Source organism: Triticum dicoccoides, chromosome 3A, assembly GCF_002162155.2.
Source record: "Triticum dicoccoides isolate Atlit2015 ecotype Zavitan chromosome 3A, WEW_v2.0, whole genome shotgun sequence".
In the NCBI taxonomy this organism is placed as follows: domain Eukaryota; kingdom Viridiplantae; phylum Streptophyta; class Magnoliopsida; order Poales; family Poaceae; genus Triticum; species Triticum dicoccoides.
Window position 1 is genome coordinate 610,755,185 of NC_041384.1, and position 18,557 is coordinate 610,773,741.

At 45.7% G+C, this 18,557-nt stretch overlaps 1 protein-coding gene, 1 non-coding gene and 1 pseudogene across 2 annotated transcripts; 1 reads left to right on the plus strand and 2 right to left on the minus strand.

Moving 5' to 3' along the window:
• The first annotated feature begins 1,929 nt into the window (after positions 1-1,929).
• On the plus strand, positions 1,930-8,360 carry LOC119269571 (annotated as a pseudogene).
• A 94-nt stretch (positions 8,361-8,454) lies between these two features.
• Positions 8,455-8,615, minus strand: LOC119273918. The gene has a single exon (XR_005135047.1). It is a non-coding gene; the product is annotated as a U1 spliceosomal RNA (small nuclear RNA).
• A 3,703-nt stretch (positions 8,616-12,318) lies between these two features.
• Positions 12,319-18,018, minus strand: LOC119269572 (probable methyltransferase PMT11). Its single transcript, XM_037551429.1, has 9 exons — positions 17,146-18,018; positions 16,670-16,819; positions 16,117-16,387; positions 15,815-15,925; positions 14,880-15,039; positions 14,145-14,402; positions 13,675-13,797; positions 13,211-13,288; positions 12,319-12,834 (listed from the first exon to the last, which is right to left on the minus strand). The coding sequence occupies exons 1-9, from the start codon at positions 17,896-17,898 to the stop codon at positions 12,630-12,632; spliced, it is 2,109 nt and encodes a 702-aa protein (XP_037407326.1). The 5' UTR covers positions 17,899-18,018; the 3' UTR covers positions 12,319-12,629.
• Between the last annotated feature and the right edge of the window lie 539 nt (positions 18,019-18,557).

Consider the following 18,557-nt stretch of genomic DNA (forward strand, 5'->3'; position numbering starts at 1 on the left):
TTTGGTGATAAAGATATGATATCGATGCAGCCTAATGGTTTGCTGCGAGCGAAGCGATGCCGTTCTGTGAGGGAGACGAGCGAGCCGACGACAGCTGTTGTGAGTTGGGCGAAGCGGCTCCGTCGACGGGTATGTATGGGTCGTCGCTTGGTACAACCGCAAGGGGAAGGGTTGGCCATTGAACTACATTGGTCAGGACCTATAGGCAATGAGTAGCATGATTCATGTTTTATTTTGGTGATAAAGATATGATATCGATGCAACCTGATGGTTTGCTGCGAGTGAAGCGATAAATCCTGTCAATTTCCACATGTTACACCTGGGGCCGCTTCACTCGGATAAAAGTAAGTAAACAAGAATTAATTCTAACTCCCACATGATAAAAAATAGTAAAAGGTCTCGCAAAGAAAATAATCCTATTTGACCACTATACATAGCAAGCATCAGGAAATAGAATAATCACGAATTCCGTGTAATTGGCCAAGCTACTAAAGTAGCTAAAGTAGTGATAAATCCTGTCAATAAAATAGATCCTATCTTTATAACTTGGGAATTAGAAATGTATATTTTTGAAATGAAATTATGATAAAAAGATATGTTTCATTGTATAATATGCTTTCAGTCCAGACGTGTGTTGCACGTGCAAGCTTACTAGTAAATAAAAAAAGGAAAGGGCAAACAGAGCCCTCCACAGGTGCGGTTACATTTTACATGTTACACCGCGCCATTTAATCCACCCCACAGTCCACACCATACTTATGGTCTATCTCATGGATACGACTAGTCACTCATACTCCACCTACTTAACCTGCCGAATAAACTCTCTACGCTGCTCTTCATGAGCCTGCATTCCATCATGCTCTTCCTTCTTGCTCCACATGTCGCATGACCTTGGCAATATTCGAAGCAACACCATCAAATTAAAGACCACTGCATTTCGATGCTTCCACGGCTCCCAAAGACCAAGCAAAATTATTGCCCTAGTAGTCTTGATGCTTAGGCCCTGTTTCTCTCTACCTTGGCACCATGCGAAAAGCACCTCAGTCCCACTAGGCGCCCATGCCGGCACCTCCAGTGCATAGCAGATGTGCGCCCAAACCTCTCTCGAGAACACGCAAGTTAGTAATAGATGATTGATAGTTTCTTCCTCCTGGTTGCAGAATGGGCATGAGTCCTGGTGTGGTAGCCCTCTCCTGGCTAGTCCGTTAGATGTCTAACACCTGTTGCGAAGGGCCAGCCATGATGGGTCAGGCAATGGTCGTCTACACCGACACGACGCTGAGACTGATCTCTCCTCCGACGTGCAGATGTCGTCGTGCCATCGAGACCCCGCCTGCAGCTCAGCTTCTACCCGACGAAGTCCTGCATATCCACTATCGCTCGCGTGGTCGGGGACGTCGTGAAGTGCGGCAGAGCCAAGGACCTCGAGTTCGCGATATGGGCTGAGGTGGAGCGCCCTACCTCTATGAGCACCTCCGAGAGACTGAGCCGGCATATCATCTTGAGATTTACGAAGTCACCGTAGGCGCCTCGTCGTCGACGGGAACGTCTCCTCCCACTGAAAGCGCATCGCCGGAAATACTGAAATAAATTCAGGAATAATGCGAGCACCAGGATTTGAACCCTGATGGGTTAGGGATATCACTGTCCACCTAACCAGGGGTCTGCAACCCCCCCTCCTCTACTCGAATCGTGGCTCCGCCAGTGCACCTAACCAACTCAACTCTTTGTAATATACCGCACCAATGGCACCATGCACGTACGCATTCACCCCGTCCCTTTTTTCGGTGGAAATCAGAGAGCCGGCAGTCGGTATCGAAAGCTAAAGACGAGCTTGTGCACGCACATTCCATCGGTGTGGTGTGACGCCATTTCCAACAAGGCAGTGGAGAAACAAAATCAATCAGAGCAACCGACGAGAGAACATTCAACTTCAACCCAAGTCAAGAATTGACCAAGGACTTGGCCGCCAACACACTACCGGCGATCAGAGCAAACGTGGAGAGGACGGCGTCGCCTTGCACCGCAAGGTGCCGCGCCGTCACGACCAGAGGCGATGCGAGTGACTGACCCTGTGTAAGCCCTCGCCCTGACCGAGCGGCAGCGATGGAGGCGAGCGAGCGATCACTGCCCTGCTTCCTCCTCCACGGCGTGAGCGCCGGGGTCCACCTCATCCTCGCGCTCGCCGTTGCTGGGAGCCGGCTCTTCCCCCGCCGCGGGAAGGACACCGTGAGCACCGTGGGCGGGGTCCGGTGCTACGTGGTGGCGACCTGCACCATGTGGGCTCTGGCGGCGTTCCAGCTCCTCCTCGCCGCGTACTCCTGCTACCTTGGCGCCGGCGCCGGGTGGACGCTCCACGCGGCGGTGGAGCAGGTGGATGCCGCCGCGCGCGGGGTGGCGTGGCTGCTGCTCGCGGCGTACCTGCAGTTCGAGTTCCGCCGCGACGAGCGGTTCCCGGCGCCGCTCAGGCTCTGGTGGGCGCTCTTCCTGCTGCTGTCGGTCCTCGCAGTCGCCGTCCACGCCGCGACGAGCCTCGACGGGCTCCCCGTGCCCGCGCGTTCCTGGGCGCTCGACGCCGTCTCGGTCCTCGCTGCCGTGGTGCTGCTCGTCGCCGGGCTGTTCGGCAAGAGCGAACTAGCGGGCGGTTCTGCTTCAGAGGAGCCCCTGCTAGATGGCGCGAGCGAGAGCAGCAGCGCCTGTGCCTCTGCGTACGCCGGCGCCGGCCTCCTCGGCGTCCTCACCTTCTCCTGGATGGGGCCGCTGCTCGCCGTGGGCCACAAGAAGGCCCTCGGCCTCGACGACGTCCCGGGCCTCGACCCCGGCGACAGCGTGGCCGGCCTGCTCCCCTCGTTCAAGGCCAACCTCGCGACGGTCGCCGGCGACGGCACCACGAGCCAAAGGGTGACGGCGTTCAAGCTCGCCAAGGTCCTGGTGCGCACCTTCCGCTGGCACGTCGCGGTGACCGCGCTCTACGCTCTCGTCTACAACGTGGCCACCTACGTCGGCCCGTACCTCATCGACTCCCTCGTGCAGTACCTCAACGGCGGCGACGAGAGGCGCCCGAGCAAGGGGCAGCTCCTCGTCCTCGCCTTCATCGCAGCCAAGGTGTTCGAGTGTTTGTCGCAGCAGCACTCGTGCTTCCGGCTGCAGCAGGTCGGGATACGCGCGCGGTCCGCGCTGGTCGCCGTCGTGTACGAGAAGGGGCTGGCCCTCTCCGGCCGTTCCAGGCAGGCCCACTCGAGCGGCGAGATGGTCAACATCGTCGGCGTCGACGCCGACCGTGTCGGGAACTCCTCCTGGTACATCCACGACCTGTGGCTGGTGCCGCTCCAAGTAGGCATGGCGATGTTCGTCCTCTACTCCACTCTCGGGCTTGCCTCGCTCGCCGCGCTCGGCGCCACCGCGGCTGTCATGCTCGTCAACGTCCCTTCGGTGAAAGTCCAGGAGAAGGTCCAGCAGAATCTGATGAGGAGCAAGGACGTTCGGATGAAGGCGACGTCCGAGATCCTGCGCAACATGAGGATCCTCAAGCTGCAGGGGTGGGAGATGAAGTTCTTGTCCAAGATCATCGCCCTCAGGAAGACGGAGACGAACTGGCTCAAGAAGTACCTTTACACCTCGACCATGATCACCTTCATCTTCTGGAGCGCCCCTACATTCATCGCCGTGGTCACCTTCGGAGCGTGCGTCCTGATGGGGATACCATTGGAGTCGGGCAAGGTGCTGTCTGCATTGGCCACACTCCGGGTGCTGCAGGAATCGATATACAACCTTCCAGACAGGATCTCGGCCATCATCCAGACCTAGCATCCTTCCTATGCCTCGAGGAGTTCCCGACGGACGCTGTGCAGAGGCTGCCAATCGGCAGCTCGGATGTTGCAATCGAGGTCAGCAATGGGTGCTTCTCCTGGGACGCCTCGCCTGAAATGCCAACGCTCAAGGACCTCAACTTTCAAGCTCGTCTTTCAAGCTCGTCGAGGCATGCGCGTCGCGGTCTGCGGCACGGTCGGCTCCGGAAAATCGAGCCTGCTCTCTTGCATTCTTGGCGAGGTTCCGAAGCTATCAGGAGTGGTCAGGACCTGCGGGACAATAGCGTATGTGAGCCAGTCAGCGTGGATACAGAGCGGCAAGGTTCAGGAGAACATACTGTTCGGCAAGGAGATGGACAGTGAGAAGTATGACAGAGTGCTAGAGCTGTGTTCGCTGAAGAAAGACCTGGAGAGCTTCCCGTCGGGCGACCAGACGGTCATTGGAGAGCGAGGCATCAACCTCAGCGGTGGGCAGAAGCAGAGAGTTCAGATAGCACGAGCTCTGTATCAGGACGCCGACATTTATTTGTTCGACGATCCCTTCAGTGCTGTCGATGCTCATACAGGATCCCACATATTCAAGGTATAATGGTACTACCTTTTTTTTGACAAACACATTTCTTACGGTCTCTTCTGTCTTCTGTAGGAATGCTTGCTTGGGGCTTTGGTTCAGAAAACAGTGGTGTATGTCACTCATCAGCTTGAATTTCTACCTGCAGCTGATCTTATTCTGGTGAGATCTTCATGAGCAGATCATTCTTGCATATTTCTTTTTGAAATATCTTCATGTGATATTTATTGCCATGAAGTATGTCTCTTATAAAGTAACTGTGTTGTAGGTAATTAAAGATGGGGTAATAGCACAATCTGGCAGCTACAACGAAATACTTGGCTCAGGGGAAGAGTTTATGGAACTGGTTGGTGCTCACCAGGATGCTCTTGCAGCAATCGACGCAATCGAAGTTCCAAATGGAGCCAGTGAGGCTTTCTCGTCTAGCGGCGCAGCAAGCCTGTCGGGATCACTGCCATCAGCTGAGAAGAAGGATAAGCAAAATGTCAAGCAAGATGATGGCCATGGTCAGAGTGGGCAGCTGGTGCAAGAAGAAGAAAGGGAGAGGGGCAGGGTGGGGTTTTGGGTCTACTGGAAGTATCTCACCTTAGCTTATGGGGGAGCTCTTGTGCCATTCGTGCTGCTCGCGCAGATGCTTTTCGAAGTGCTTCACATTGCTAGCAATTACTGGATGGCCTGGGCTGCTCCTGCGTCGAAGGACGTCGAGCCTCCGGTCAGCATGTACACATTGATATACGTCTATGTAGCATTGGCCCTAGGAAGCTCGGTGTGCACCTTCGTGAGAGCCCTGTTTCTTGTGCCAGCTGCATACAAGACAGCAACTCTGCTGTTTAACAAGATGCATGTGTCCATATTCAGAGCTCCGATGTCTTTCTTTGATTCCACTCCAAGTGGGCGCATCTTGAATAGGGTAAGTCATTCTCAAAAACAAATCCTAGGAAGTTCAGTTTATTATTTGCTTGGAGCATGTTGATACAATAACTTGTTTTTTTAGGCTTCGACTGATCAAAGCCTGGTGGACACCAGCATTGCTAACAGGATGGGCTCTATTGCGTTTGCCTTCATACAACTTGGTGGAACTGTTGTTGTGATGTCTCAGGTTGCATGGCAGGTCTTTGTTGTTTTCATTCCTGTAATTGCTATCTGCCTCTGGTATCAGGTACTTTATCCTACTTGTTATCCTTCGCTGTTTTAGCCGCAGGATCAACATATAAGTATATAGAGAGAAATGTTCATCAGTACCACTGAATATCACTACTTCCTCCGTTCCTAAATATAAATCTTTTTATAGATTACAATAAGAACTACATACGGATGTATATAGACATATTTTAAAGTGTACATTCACTCATTTTGCTCCGTATGTAGTCCGCATTGGAATCTCTAAAAACACTTATATTTATGAACAGAGGGAGTATTTCGTTTCGATTCGATGTATCCTCATCCTCATTCAATGTATTCCCCTTAGGTGTGTAAAGACTGTTTTTTACTTGTAATGTGATTCTTTCTATGCATGCTAAATAGACATTAGTTGGACTATGTACACCATGTCCCTGGCGCCAAAAGTTGACGTTGAGTCTCAGCAGAACTTTCGTACTCCCTCCGTTCCTAAATATAAGTCCTTTTGGAGATTCCAATATGACTACATACGGAGCAAAATGAGTGAATCTACAATCTAAAATACGTCTATATTCATCCGTATGTAGTCCATATTGAAATCTCTAAAATGACTTATATTTAGGAACAGAGGAAGTACAAACTCTGAACAAATTTGTAAATACTTTTTGCACAAATTTCTGTGCATATTTTGGGGGGAACAGAATTTTGGAAGACTTCAAACACCTTTGTACAGAAACTTAGACCCATTTTCCAGAAATTTATAACTTATGTGTACAATTTTCTTAGCAAATTATGGCACAGCTCTTTGGGAGAAAACCGATCAAATTTCTGTACAAAAATAGATGAAATCAAAAAACAAAACTAGCGGTACGTGTTCAGCGGTATAGAGAGAATTATGGTCTTATTCGGTGGTACAAATGGAATTTTCGCTTATATTTATTGTTTTGCAGCGCTACTACATTGATACAGCCAGAGAGTTGCAAAGGATGGTCGGGATTTGCAAAGCTCCTATCATACAACATTTTGTAGAATCAATAACTGGATCGACAATCATTAGAAGTTTTGGCAAGGAAAATCAGTTTTTAGCAACTAATAACCAGCTAATGGATGCCTACTCACGACCAAAATTCTACAATGCTGGAGCAATGGAGTGGCTTTGCTTCCGCATGGATATGCTATCATCCCTTACATTTGCCATCTCTTTGATATTTTTAATCAATCTGCCGACCGGTATCATCGATCCAGGTATGATGGTAGTTCCCGACATTTATTTGTTTTGAAATAACAGCCTGGAATCTATGTTTCATTTGAAGATAGGGGGAATTTACACCGGTATAAAAAAACAGGAAAAGGTTTTGAACACTTTTTATACTGAACAAAATGGTGGGGGAAACGATCTGAGTTTGCAACTGAAATTCCATCCCACGTCCAGGAATTGCTGGCCTTGTAGTCACATATGGGCTTAATCTGAACATAATGCAAGTAACGCTTGTAACAAGCATGTGCAATTTGGAGAACAAGATCATCTCAGTAGAGAGAATTTTGCAATACCTAAGCCTTCCTGAAGAGGCCCCTCTTTCAATATCTGAAGATGGGTTGGCTCATAACTGGCCGTCAGAGGGAGAAATTCAGCTCCATAACCTCCATGTAAGTACATTTTTTGCCCTTATCAGTAAACTGTCAGAAATCTAGACTCATGGCCAAAGTAATTGTTAGGTCCGGTGCTTTGCCATCACAATTCCTTAACATTTTCAGAGTGATGCAGGTGAAATATGCTCCACAACTACCGTTTGTTCTGAAGGGCCTTACAGTCACTTTTCCTGGAGGCATGAAGACGGGTATTGTTGGTAGAACAGGCAGTGGTAAATCAACACTCATACAGGCCCTTTTCCGTATCATGGATCCCACCGTCGGCCAGATAATAGTAGACGGCGTCGACATTTGCACCATCGGGTTGCATGATCTGAGATCTAGATTGAGCATTATTCCGCAAGACCCAACGATGTTCGACGGAACCGTGAGACACAACCTTGACCCTCTAGGAGAGTACACTGACAATCAAATCTGGGAGGTAGTCTCGATGTCCTTTCGTTTCTTTTCATTTCTCGAATTATTACACGCTCTAAAACCACTCACTTAAAAAAATGTTACTCTGCATATCAGGCCTTGGATCACTGTCAGCTAGGAGATGAAGTTCGGAGAAAGGAGCTCAAACTCGACTCACCAGGTCTGATCTATATCGAACCATACAGTTCACATTCCTGTAGTCTGGCTTCTTTCTGAAATTTCTGAAATTCAAAACTCCGCTCGCAGTGCTGGAGAACGGAGAGAACTGGAGCGTGGGCCAGCGTCAGCTCGTCTGTCTCGGCAGGGTGATCCTGAGACGGACCAAGATACTGGTCCTGGACGAAGCCACCGCTTCGGTGGACACCGCAACAGATAACCTGATCCAGAAGACACTGCAGCAGCATTTCTCAGGGGCGACCGTCATCACGATCGCGCATCGAATCACCTCGGTCCTTCACAGCGATATAGTCTTGCTTCTTGACAATGGTCAGCTACCATATCATCACCCCTTCAAATGAACTTTAAGCAACGTCTTGTTAATCTGCCCAATCTGGGTGTGACATTTATGTACTGGACTGACGAACACACTGGCAAAATTTTACAGGCGTGGCTGTGGAGCACCAAACGCCAGCCAGGTTGCTGGAGGACAAATCCTCTCTGTTCTCAAAGCTTGTAGCAGAATACACGATGAGGTCGACGCGCACTTGAATCGCATTACTAGTGTGATCAAACAAAATACCTAAACTGAATTGCAATGTGTAAATGCCAAAAGGAAAACATGAGACTTCTTTTCACTGATGCTTGACAAAGGCTGCAAACTTCATTTCAAATTTCAAATCAAACTACCAAAAAGGAAGCAAGATAACTGAAAATTTTAACTTCAAATTGGCAGGGGCCGCGCGAACGCGTACCCCCTCTACCACAAATTATGACGTCCATTCTCCCGCTTGGGGAGATGGTAAGCCAGCACTCCTCCCAAGTGCAATGGAGGCTGCTAACCTAGGCCATGAGTCTTCTTGATCGCTCATTGACCCCGTCCAGGTAAGTGAGGATTAAGGTGGCAGCTGGTCCCTTTTATAGCCTCTTCGTCGTGCCTGCTGCTGCGGACGAGCGATGTGGGACTAAACAAGATTTGCCCTAACCAACCTGGCGGCTGGCGCTGTGTCTACCACACGGCAGGGGATCTGAGACGAGAACTTGGTTTAGGGCTCCGTACTTATCATTCGGCCTGGTGGGCTTTTGTGAGAGCCCATGGTACAGACCACGGCGGGTACACTTGATAAATGCTCAAATATTGTTCAAAAGGTCCTCGAAAAATATTGTTCAAAAAACCCTCGAAGAAAAATATTGTTCAAAAAAATTGAACAACATATCGAGCTATCATCAGGTACTGATTTTCTCTTCCTTCAGCTTTTGTATTTATTTTCCAGTTCCCCGTTTTTTATTTTGATTTCCTGCATAAAAGTTGACATGAAAAATGTGCAGAGACAACTCCAACTCTACATGAGATTCAGCGGACCAACTAACAGTGAAACACTAGAATTGATATACCCAACACACGCAAAAAAATGCAGCTGTGACAAAATGACACTATTCTTTTTGTTTGGGGACAAAAAATGACTCGAACAGCAAAACAAAACTTGCATGCCGATCAAATTTTTATTTTGTTGTGGTCAAAAAAATGTTATAAAAGTGGTATTTTTTTTTTTGCCACGGTATCTTTGTTATACTACGTGGACTCAAAAATATGACTCCGAACCATGGGCCTTGCTGAAAAGTTGGCGTCCCATAGCAAAAAGGTCCTGCACGCCAAGCCCATGGTTAACATCTGCATTTCTAATTCGAGGAAAATAACCACAATGTGTAGCCACTCACATCACAGTAGGAGCTATACATGATCCAAGAAAAGGATGTATCACACTCTAGTAAGTCTATTATGACCTAAATGAAACCAAGTTTTTCTTCGAGAACTGGGCTAGGCAAGGACACAGTGGTGTTTCCTTGCAGACTGGGGTTCGACTCGTGTCGGAAGCGAATTTTCGCGATCTCACCCAGTAGGCTTCTTCTATAAAAATATGTCCTAAATGCTAGTGCCTATGGATCTCTTTTTTTTTTAAACCAAGCTTTTCTTGACACAACATTCACATCACTTTTCGTGTCCATCAAGCAACGTGACAGGTAAAGAGCTACCCTACAAACTCTTACTTGAAATACTAAGATCCTATCTTTTGCCCGCGGCTTATTGCCGATTAATAAAATTAAAATAGCCATCAAACAGAATTTAGAAGCCACAAATTGTTACAGTTGTGACAAAAGTTCTCTTTTCCCTATCTTTTGCCCGCAGCTTATTACCGGTTATAAAATTAAAATTGCCATCTTAGAAGCCACAAATTGCTACAGTTGTGACAAAAGTTCTATTTTCTCGGTGCTATAGTCTTTTGCTCGCAGCAAATAAGCCACTCCAAATGTTTAAACATATTAATTTTTCTGAGAAACATTGAATCGTATGAAACCTAAACTCTTGCGACTCTTTCAAAACCGATGGTCCAAACCTCTAGATATACACGTGGCCAACATGCTTACGTGACACTAACCTTCTAAACGGGTGCACCAAAGCAAGTTAAGTATTATTGGCCTATCTCATGGCTACACATCATCTCAAAGTTAGATACTTAGATTGCTTAACTCCTAGGAGACATATTACAGAAGGAAAACCCTCTTCTGATTGGCCACGTGCAGCTCCATATTTGAATTATTTATCATTGCTTCAAAATTGTACAATAGTGCAGAAAAAAACAGAGGGGGAAACCAATGATTCTAAAGCTTGGTTTATACATTTTGGAAAAGTATGGATTGGACATGCTTATTTACATGTTTACATGTCTTTATTTTCTCTTCTTCGTATGCTTTCTTCTGTTTTTTTAACTCCCATGTGTATATATAGAACTATCATTTACTTCATTCATATTTCCAGTTGTTGTGGCAGACATGAAGATAATGGCAGGTATTGTCACCGCGGTCGTTTCTGTCCGCCACAGTTGCAACAGGATTGACCACGGGGCTATGATATTCCTATTGCCCTGCTAGTAACCACTACAAAGCAGATTTAAAGTCGTCATTCTTTGGGCTGCACCAGAAGATGTCCACTTTGGCCGCACTTTTGCTATGGACTTGGTTAGATTTGATTTGGGTGAGGCCATATACGCGGTGCCCAGTGCCAAGATGACACACACTCATTTGCTTGCAACAAATGCATTTCTGAAGTGTTCCAGCTCCTCCATTTATATATCAGGGGCCCCCACCACCACCACACACACAATATATTTGTTCAATGGTTGTTTATGATTGAGTATATGCATGTTACATTCACTATCTATATAATTTAATTACAAATAGATGGTATATTAAGCGGAAAATATGCTAATGGTGGTTGCTATCCTGACCATCCTCCCTTCGTGTTATTCCCAACTAGCGTGTATACGGGGTACAGCTAGCACTGTATACTGCACTACATGTGTGTATTCCGGCTGAAATCCACCCTAGCGCTAGCTAGAGAATCTCTCCCGGCCCTCCAACCAATTAATGTGCCGCGCAAATGCATTAGAAGTGTCAAAAAAATCTGACTTTTTTGCAGGGGAAAAAATTCTGAATTTGTTGTAACACATATGTTTACACCCCCTAAAAATTTCAAATCTAAATTCGAAATTCGAATTACACATTAAGAACAAAAAAGACAAATCCAACATGAATAGTGTCAACAATAAAGACAATATGAATAGTGTCCAAGACAACACTATTCACATCTGAATTTATTTATTTTTGTTTCTCAATGTGTATTTCAAATTTGGATCTGAAACTTTTAGGAGTTGTAGACATATGTCTTGTGAAGATTCATAAAAAACACCAAAAAATTAACACATCCAAATTTGACCTTTTTTAAACTTAGAGCATGGGAGCACTTGAGTCATGGTATCACATGATATACTCCCCTCATGGACTGTACTCACATGTGCAGGAGCTCATGAACTGTACTCGGGCCGGTGATTACAGTTCTTGTGTATGTGGAGATAGTACTGTCCACAATCAGTAGATAATTGAGCTTTGCCCGCATGCCCAGTCAATTTGTTTGGCATTAGGTGGGACAGATCTCATAGTTATTTAGATTTTCATTTTTCTTTGTGAGGGAAAAAATAGATTTTCACATTTTTTTTTGAGAACTATAGATTTTCACATAATGGTACGGTTTAGGGCTCCGCTCTTATAGATCGGCCTGTTGGGCTTTTGTGAGAGCCCATGGTCAGTGATGCCGATCGACTCTAAACCAAAAATCAGAATACAATGTTCCAGCCCTACTTGCTCTAATAAAGCTTTAACAAAAATCCTACTGCTCTAAAAGATTGTTACGTTTCTCGAAAAGGAAGTGTTCCAATCCTATTGCTCATTTCCTTATAGTTATGACCCTCAAAAAAAAAAATCCTTATAGTTGTATACGGAATTTTTTGTTTGATTTTCCGGCTTGTCATTTTTCACCCCCACATATAGCATGCAAGTATGTAACTGTACCACATACAGCATGGAAGAACATATCAAAACTACATAAAAGGTGACATGCAAAAGCTGTCGAGACAACTCCAATTCTACATGAGATCCAATGGACCAACGTAACAGTAATAGAACATTTGTAAACCTCGGTCAGCAGAATCGAGACACCATGCACGCAAAGGAGCAAACACTCTTTTCATCACAGCCCAGTACAACAAAAATCTCATCCATTCTCTATTCACCAAAACCTTTGCCAAGTCTTCTTTCGATCATCGTATATATATGTTACAACAAAAACACGCCGAGCTAGATCGGACTCGTACAAACAAATGATGAATCGAATTAAGTTACAGCTTTCACCGCCACCTAACCTATCTACGGAGCACAATGTCAATCTCCAGTCCACTGCAGTTCTTGTAGTCAGTTCCAGCGGTGCCGGAGAACTAAAACCGCAGGCGCCCGCCGCAGCATTGCTTGCCGGGGAATGGTCTGCCTGATCGGGGAATGGTCTGCCTGATCGGTTAGCGCACCATCGGCTTGTCACACATCAAAACCTTCCTGCTAGCATACGCGCCTTCAGCAGTGTCACGTATGGTGGATCTCCATCCCATCGCGTCTGTTATTTCCTTGATCTCCTCTATCGTTTCCTTTTTATCACAGATATACGCCCTACCACCAGGTCTGAGTATGCGATCCATCTCAAGCAAGATAACTGAGGCGTTACACCTGGTAATGAGAGAATATGTTGAGATGCAAATAAGGTATATCCGATGGATGATGTAAGCTCGGTGCTTCTGCATTACAACTACCACAGAGTAATAGATCACACAATAATCCAAGCAAGGTGTTGTCAACCGAGTGCTTAAAGAGTGCAAACGTAGCTACATAGCCGGGCATCCATGTAATAAACCATCTCCTCTAATGTAAGCACATCAATTGTTTACATGTTTTGCTAAAGGCTAGAAGGCCTAAAGCAGCAGTTTGTTCTCAATTGTATTCTTGGGTTTCCTGGGTTATACAACCATGGAGATTTCTACATATCTTTTGTCGAGAAATCTGAACAAAGAACTAACATGAATTTATGTTCAAAAGAGCTGGTTACCTTTTCTGCTCCTTTGAGAATAGCCCGAATGCATGCAGTAGATCGTAAGTCCTTGGATATGTGTCAAATGGTTCACACCTGTCCATACAAACATATAAATTGCAGAATGGGCAATATCAAGGTGGAAACTACATGATGCCCTTTGGGTGCCTTTTCTTCTTCTTCAAGAAAAAGGTTCACGTCAAGCATCTACCAGCTGCTTCTTAGAAAGAAATTTGATGTCCGGAAAATATAGGAAGCAAAGCATTGATAATATTATAATAAAAAATGTTGGCTAATTCAATGCATGGCAACACGTTCTGAGGAACTCATTCAAACACTTCAGGAAGACAAGATGCAATGAAGAAAAAATATAGGTGGCTGATATGCTATGCTTAGAACTCCATGTTGAAGTGCAATATTCTTATAGGAAGAGCAATTCCAACTTAATATTATGCCAGACAACGAATATACCGAAAACTTACCAGTCATGGGCCACTCCAAGAAGTCCCCGGTCATAAATTACAGGCAGTGTGTTTGGCTCAGTAACAGGAACAACATTCATCACCCAGCAATCAAGCTTGCGACCGATTAATGCAGCTGCAAACCTACACGCAAAACAAAACAATATTCCACATCAAGCACAAAAGTCTGATCTGCTAATTATTTTGTATTCAGGACAACTCATAGCCTAGTATTCGAGCAAAAGGTTGTGACAGCCGAGGTCATCGGTTCCAGCAGTATTTCCATGTATTTTCGGGCTATATTCATCCAAACATATGTGAGTGCTCCATCTAGTAGCTTTGCTATCGTAAGTACCTCCAAGTCTATTCTTAACAACCTTCTAATGGTCAGAGGTGTGCACTGGAGGCTATTTCTATGTTTGAACTTTGAAACAACAAGAGAAAGAGAATGGAGGGACCAGGAAAGAAAGGGCTTTGAGCAAATAAATTACCCTCCAAATCCAGCCCTCATGTCCATTACATTCCGGAGTTTGAACTTTTTCCACTTGAAAACACGAATATAACCTTCGAGTATATCATCCCAAAATTTCGTTTCTGCTTTGAAAAGCTCATTCTTTGATGAGTAGGCGTCCATTTCAACACCTTGAAGTCTCCTTGGAGGCTCCATTAAGCGTGCAGGCCATGGAAAGGGAGTTGATCCGTCACTATTTACAGGTAGTGGACTGATACATGCTTTCAGACCAACATACCTGAAACCAAAGAGAACGTGTAGCACAAAAAAAGTTTTTGTCAAATAAGCTCAGTGCCAGTATAATATAGTCCAAGAAAGGAGAAGCAGTCTATATGAATTTCAGCATCTGTTAAATGATCGCAGTGCAGACAACAAAATGAACAGGTTAAAGCACATTGTTGCCCCAACATTAATTATACGCCAGATTCTTGCAGATTTTGCTATCAACATGCTTTGTGTTTATCAGGTATTGTCATACTGATGGCAAAATGCTTGACAGATCTTGCTAATGATGATGGAAATGAAAGCTCGTTCTCATCTAAAGTGTTATTTTAAGGCCCAACAAGAATTAAAGATCTTAATGGGAGAGAAAACAATGTGGCCAGTAATGAGAGTTGTTAAGTTATTTCCACTGCCAAGACTTATCCAAGAAGTGACTAAAGTGTTAAACTGAGGCTTCAATAATAAAACCAGGTCAAGTGAGGTCGAAACATACCAGACATTATCTGGATTATCATCAGTATCACAAAGTGGAGGTTTGACCCCTGGATCACGGCTCATATAGCATGAGTTATTTACAGGCTTCCTCCACATAGCAACATATCCCTCTTTCTTCACAAGCTCCCAACAAAGTCGGGTTGTGAGGTCCTCCATCTCTACAAATAAATTTATCTGTGAGCAATCATTTTGGAAACAAAAAACAATGCAGCATTTCATTATCAGAGGCTTCTTGACCTGATATAAGTAATGTTATCAAAAACTATTATTACAACATCCCAAGGATTTGCAGTTTAACTATGTACTCCCACTTTTCCTCATCCTTTACATGAAAGAATGTCTCTGGCATACTGTAGATTTAATTAGGCCATCTGTGCATATTAGCAGTTTGGCGCAGATAGTTGTTACTAGAAAAATATTGTTCATGTGTAACCATAGGAATGCATCCTCTTTCTAGTCGTGCAATTTAACTTATGCGGGAAGCCGGGAACGGCCGAATAGGTAGTAGAGCACAGAAATTCAGGTCAAAGCATTTGTGTATGCCAAAGATACAGGCATACACAATATGATAACATTTTTCCTGTCAAGACTGTGTTAAGTTGTTCTGGCTGAGATCAGTTAGTATTTTGCAATAGGATAGCACGAATCACAAACAGACCCAATAGGTAATGCCTGTAGCTCAAGATCGAGTTTTTCTGGCAGTGCATAAGACTCGTTTCCCTCTAGTCCTAATGAACTTCTTGTTTCCATTACCAGTCAACGGGAATCCGGTTTGAAAACAGAAGAATACTTTACTCCTCTGACTAAATCCTAAAATCAACAAATGGACAACTATGGATGCATCTCGTGGAAAAATAACAACAGTGTAAACTGACACATAGTATATATAGCCCTAAAGAAACAAAATTATCACATAGTAGTAAGCAGCAATACCTTTCCACGCCTCTTGCTGGGCCTCTTCATGCTTATAAACAGGCTGTGCTGCCCAAGCAAAATACCCGCCAGCTCTTAGCATTCTATTAACCTCCAGGAGCAGGATTCCATCTTAGAAATAGGTAAATTATGACAACAGGAATTAAGTGGATTGTCAATCGAAGGAATAAAGTAGGTGCATTATCAAGAAAAGAAAAGAAGTAAAACTACACATCAAAATGAGTGCTCGTGAGTGTATGCGCGTGTATATGAGCGCTTGTGTCTGTACTGATGCTCAAAAAAGAAAAAAAATGAGTGCTCACCGTCACGTGTCCAATTTATTCTGCAGCGGGAACAGTGGATAATCTCAAATGCTTGACTGGGATATAATAGTCTGTGTGTTGCAAATGCTGCCACCATTGCAGGAACACCACGCTCAAGAGCAAACTGTATCTGATTCTCATGGACATCTTTGGGAGCAATGGACAATGTCAACACGTCACGTGAAAGTAAGTATGCGCCAAAACTTGCGACTCCACAGCCAACATCCAGAACAACTCTAGTGCGAGAGCCAAATGCAATATCTGGTACCATCTGGGCAAACAGAGAAACATGTGCTTTGAATGAGATTCAGTAATGGTAGAGGTTTTTTAGCAGTGGAAGCTGATGCAGTCCATGAAAATTTAGCCGTTATTTGTCTTTTGCATGTTCCTGTTAAGCACTAATGCATCTAGAACCCATATGTGTTAAGTTCTTCTTTTACTTATACACTCTCTAGAAACTACTCATTTGCTTTCATGTTTTAAGCAATTTGAAGTTACCTTTCCTGTTTCCAAAAAGATTTGAGTAATTTATAATATAATAATCAAGGCAAACCTGAGATATCTGATCCAGGTATTGATTTGCTCCATGTATGAACTGGGTTCCTCCCCCAGGAAATGTAAATTTGTCTTTAGCCTTGGTAATCCAATTCTGCCCTCCTTTGTCATCAACCAAGCGTGTATGAGGTACATTGCTAAACCACACCTGCAATTCACAGAATGACATTACAGAAATTCCATTACATGGATGCTGCAGTTTCTGGGAAAAAAGCCAACTAAGTTGTCAGTTGGTTCAATTCGATTCTGTAGCAATAATGGCATACATCAAATGTTGCTTAAATCATGTCTAGTTCATTCAAGCTAAAACTTTTGAGTGATGTGATTAGTGAAACAATAAACCCTGTGTGCAGAGAGGTGCTAGCAGAAACCCAAGAAGAAGATTACTACAGTACAAAGACATACTATTCCATAGCAGTAAAACCGAGAGGTTCTTTACCAGTTGAACCGGCAAGAATCAACACAAATGCTCACCTCGTCTCTGCTCCGAGGCCAGGGAATGGGCGCCTTATAGCCCTTGGGGGCCGGCACGAGGCAGCTCAAGGCCTTGTCCTTGGCCGGGCAGTGCCGCTCGAACCGCTCCCCACGCTCCGTGGAGGGCAGCCGCCTGATCTCCTCGTCGTTGTCGAGGCAGGGAATGTACTCCCTCATGCTCGCGGGGCAGGCAGGGAACTTCCCAATCCGAGCCCTGTTGCCGCCGCCGGTGCCCGCGTTGCCAGGCTCCTGCGTCGCGGCCTCGTCCGTGGCCAGATCGGTTTCGTTGACGACGGCGCCGATGTCAAAGTCGTCCCGCATAGCGCCGTCCTCGCCGACGATGCCGAGGCGGGCGGGCGGGGGAGGGGGCGAGGGCTGGAGGGGAGGCGGGGGCGGGGGCGACGGAGTCGGCACTGGAGGCGGTGGCGGGGGCGACGGAGTTGGCGCTGGAGGGGGCGGCGAGGCATTGGGAGTGGACGAAGCGGGCGGAGCAACTGCGGGGGCGGGGATTAGGGATGGGTCGAAGGAGATGTTGGAGTTGGGCGAGATGGCGACGGAAGGGGAGCGAGAGGAGATGCGGGAGGAGGGGGACGCCGGGGAGAAGACGGACGAGAAGAAGAGGGGGCTCGCGGAGGCGTCGGACCAGCGGTAGCCGACGAGGAAGGAGGCGGCGCAGGCGAGGAAGAGCACGGCGGCGCGGACGAGGTGCGGGCCGCGGAGCAGGTCGGAGGCGTGCGCGCCGAGGGCCTTCATGCTCGCCCGGCCGCCCTTGGGTGGGGAGCGATCGGCGTCGGCGTCGGCGCGGTGCCTTGCCCGATGCGGGGGATGGGATCGTACAGCGGAGTGAACTGGACTCCGGCGTGTTGCTTCAGAGGGAAAATCCCACTTCCGTTGTTATTGTTTCTCGGATGAGCAAAGGTCAGCTGATAAAATAGTCTTATTTTAAACCTTGCATGTAATCTATACTCAGTGAATTACAATAAAAATATGTCTATAATGGGTTATGGGTTATTACTTATTAAAATAATTAGCTATTTCTTAAAAACATGACGAAACATATTATGCTAAAAGATTATCTCTTAAATGATAGAAGACAAGAGAAGACAAGTCTTTTTTTATAAATTTGCTAATCTCCATCTCAACATTTATCCTATGTGACACACCTAAGACAACATCATTGTGCATGCCCTAATACTACATCTACAAGGTTACTTGTTTTTTTTACAAGCAAGCTAATGTGGGGATTATGATTGGTAATAGCGCAATGAAGGACAAGTTGAATTCAGGGAAAGAGAGTTGTAGTTGGAAAAGTTAAGTAAAACCTTTGTAATTCTTTGTAGGTATAACATAATTGTCTCCCCCTTTAAAAAGAAAGTGTTATTGTTTTAGGAGTGTCTATGTTTTTTCCTTCA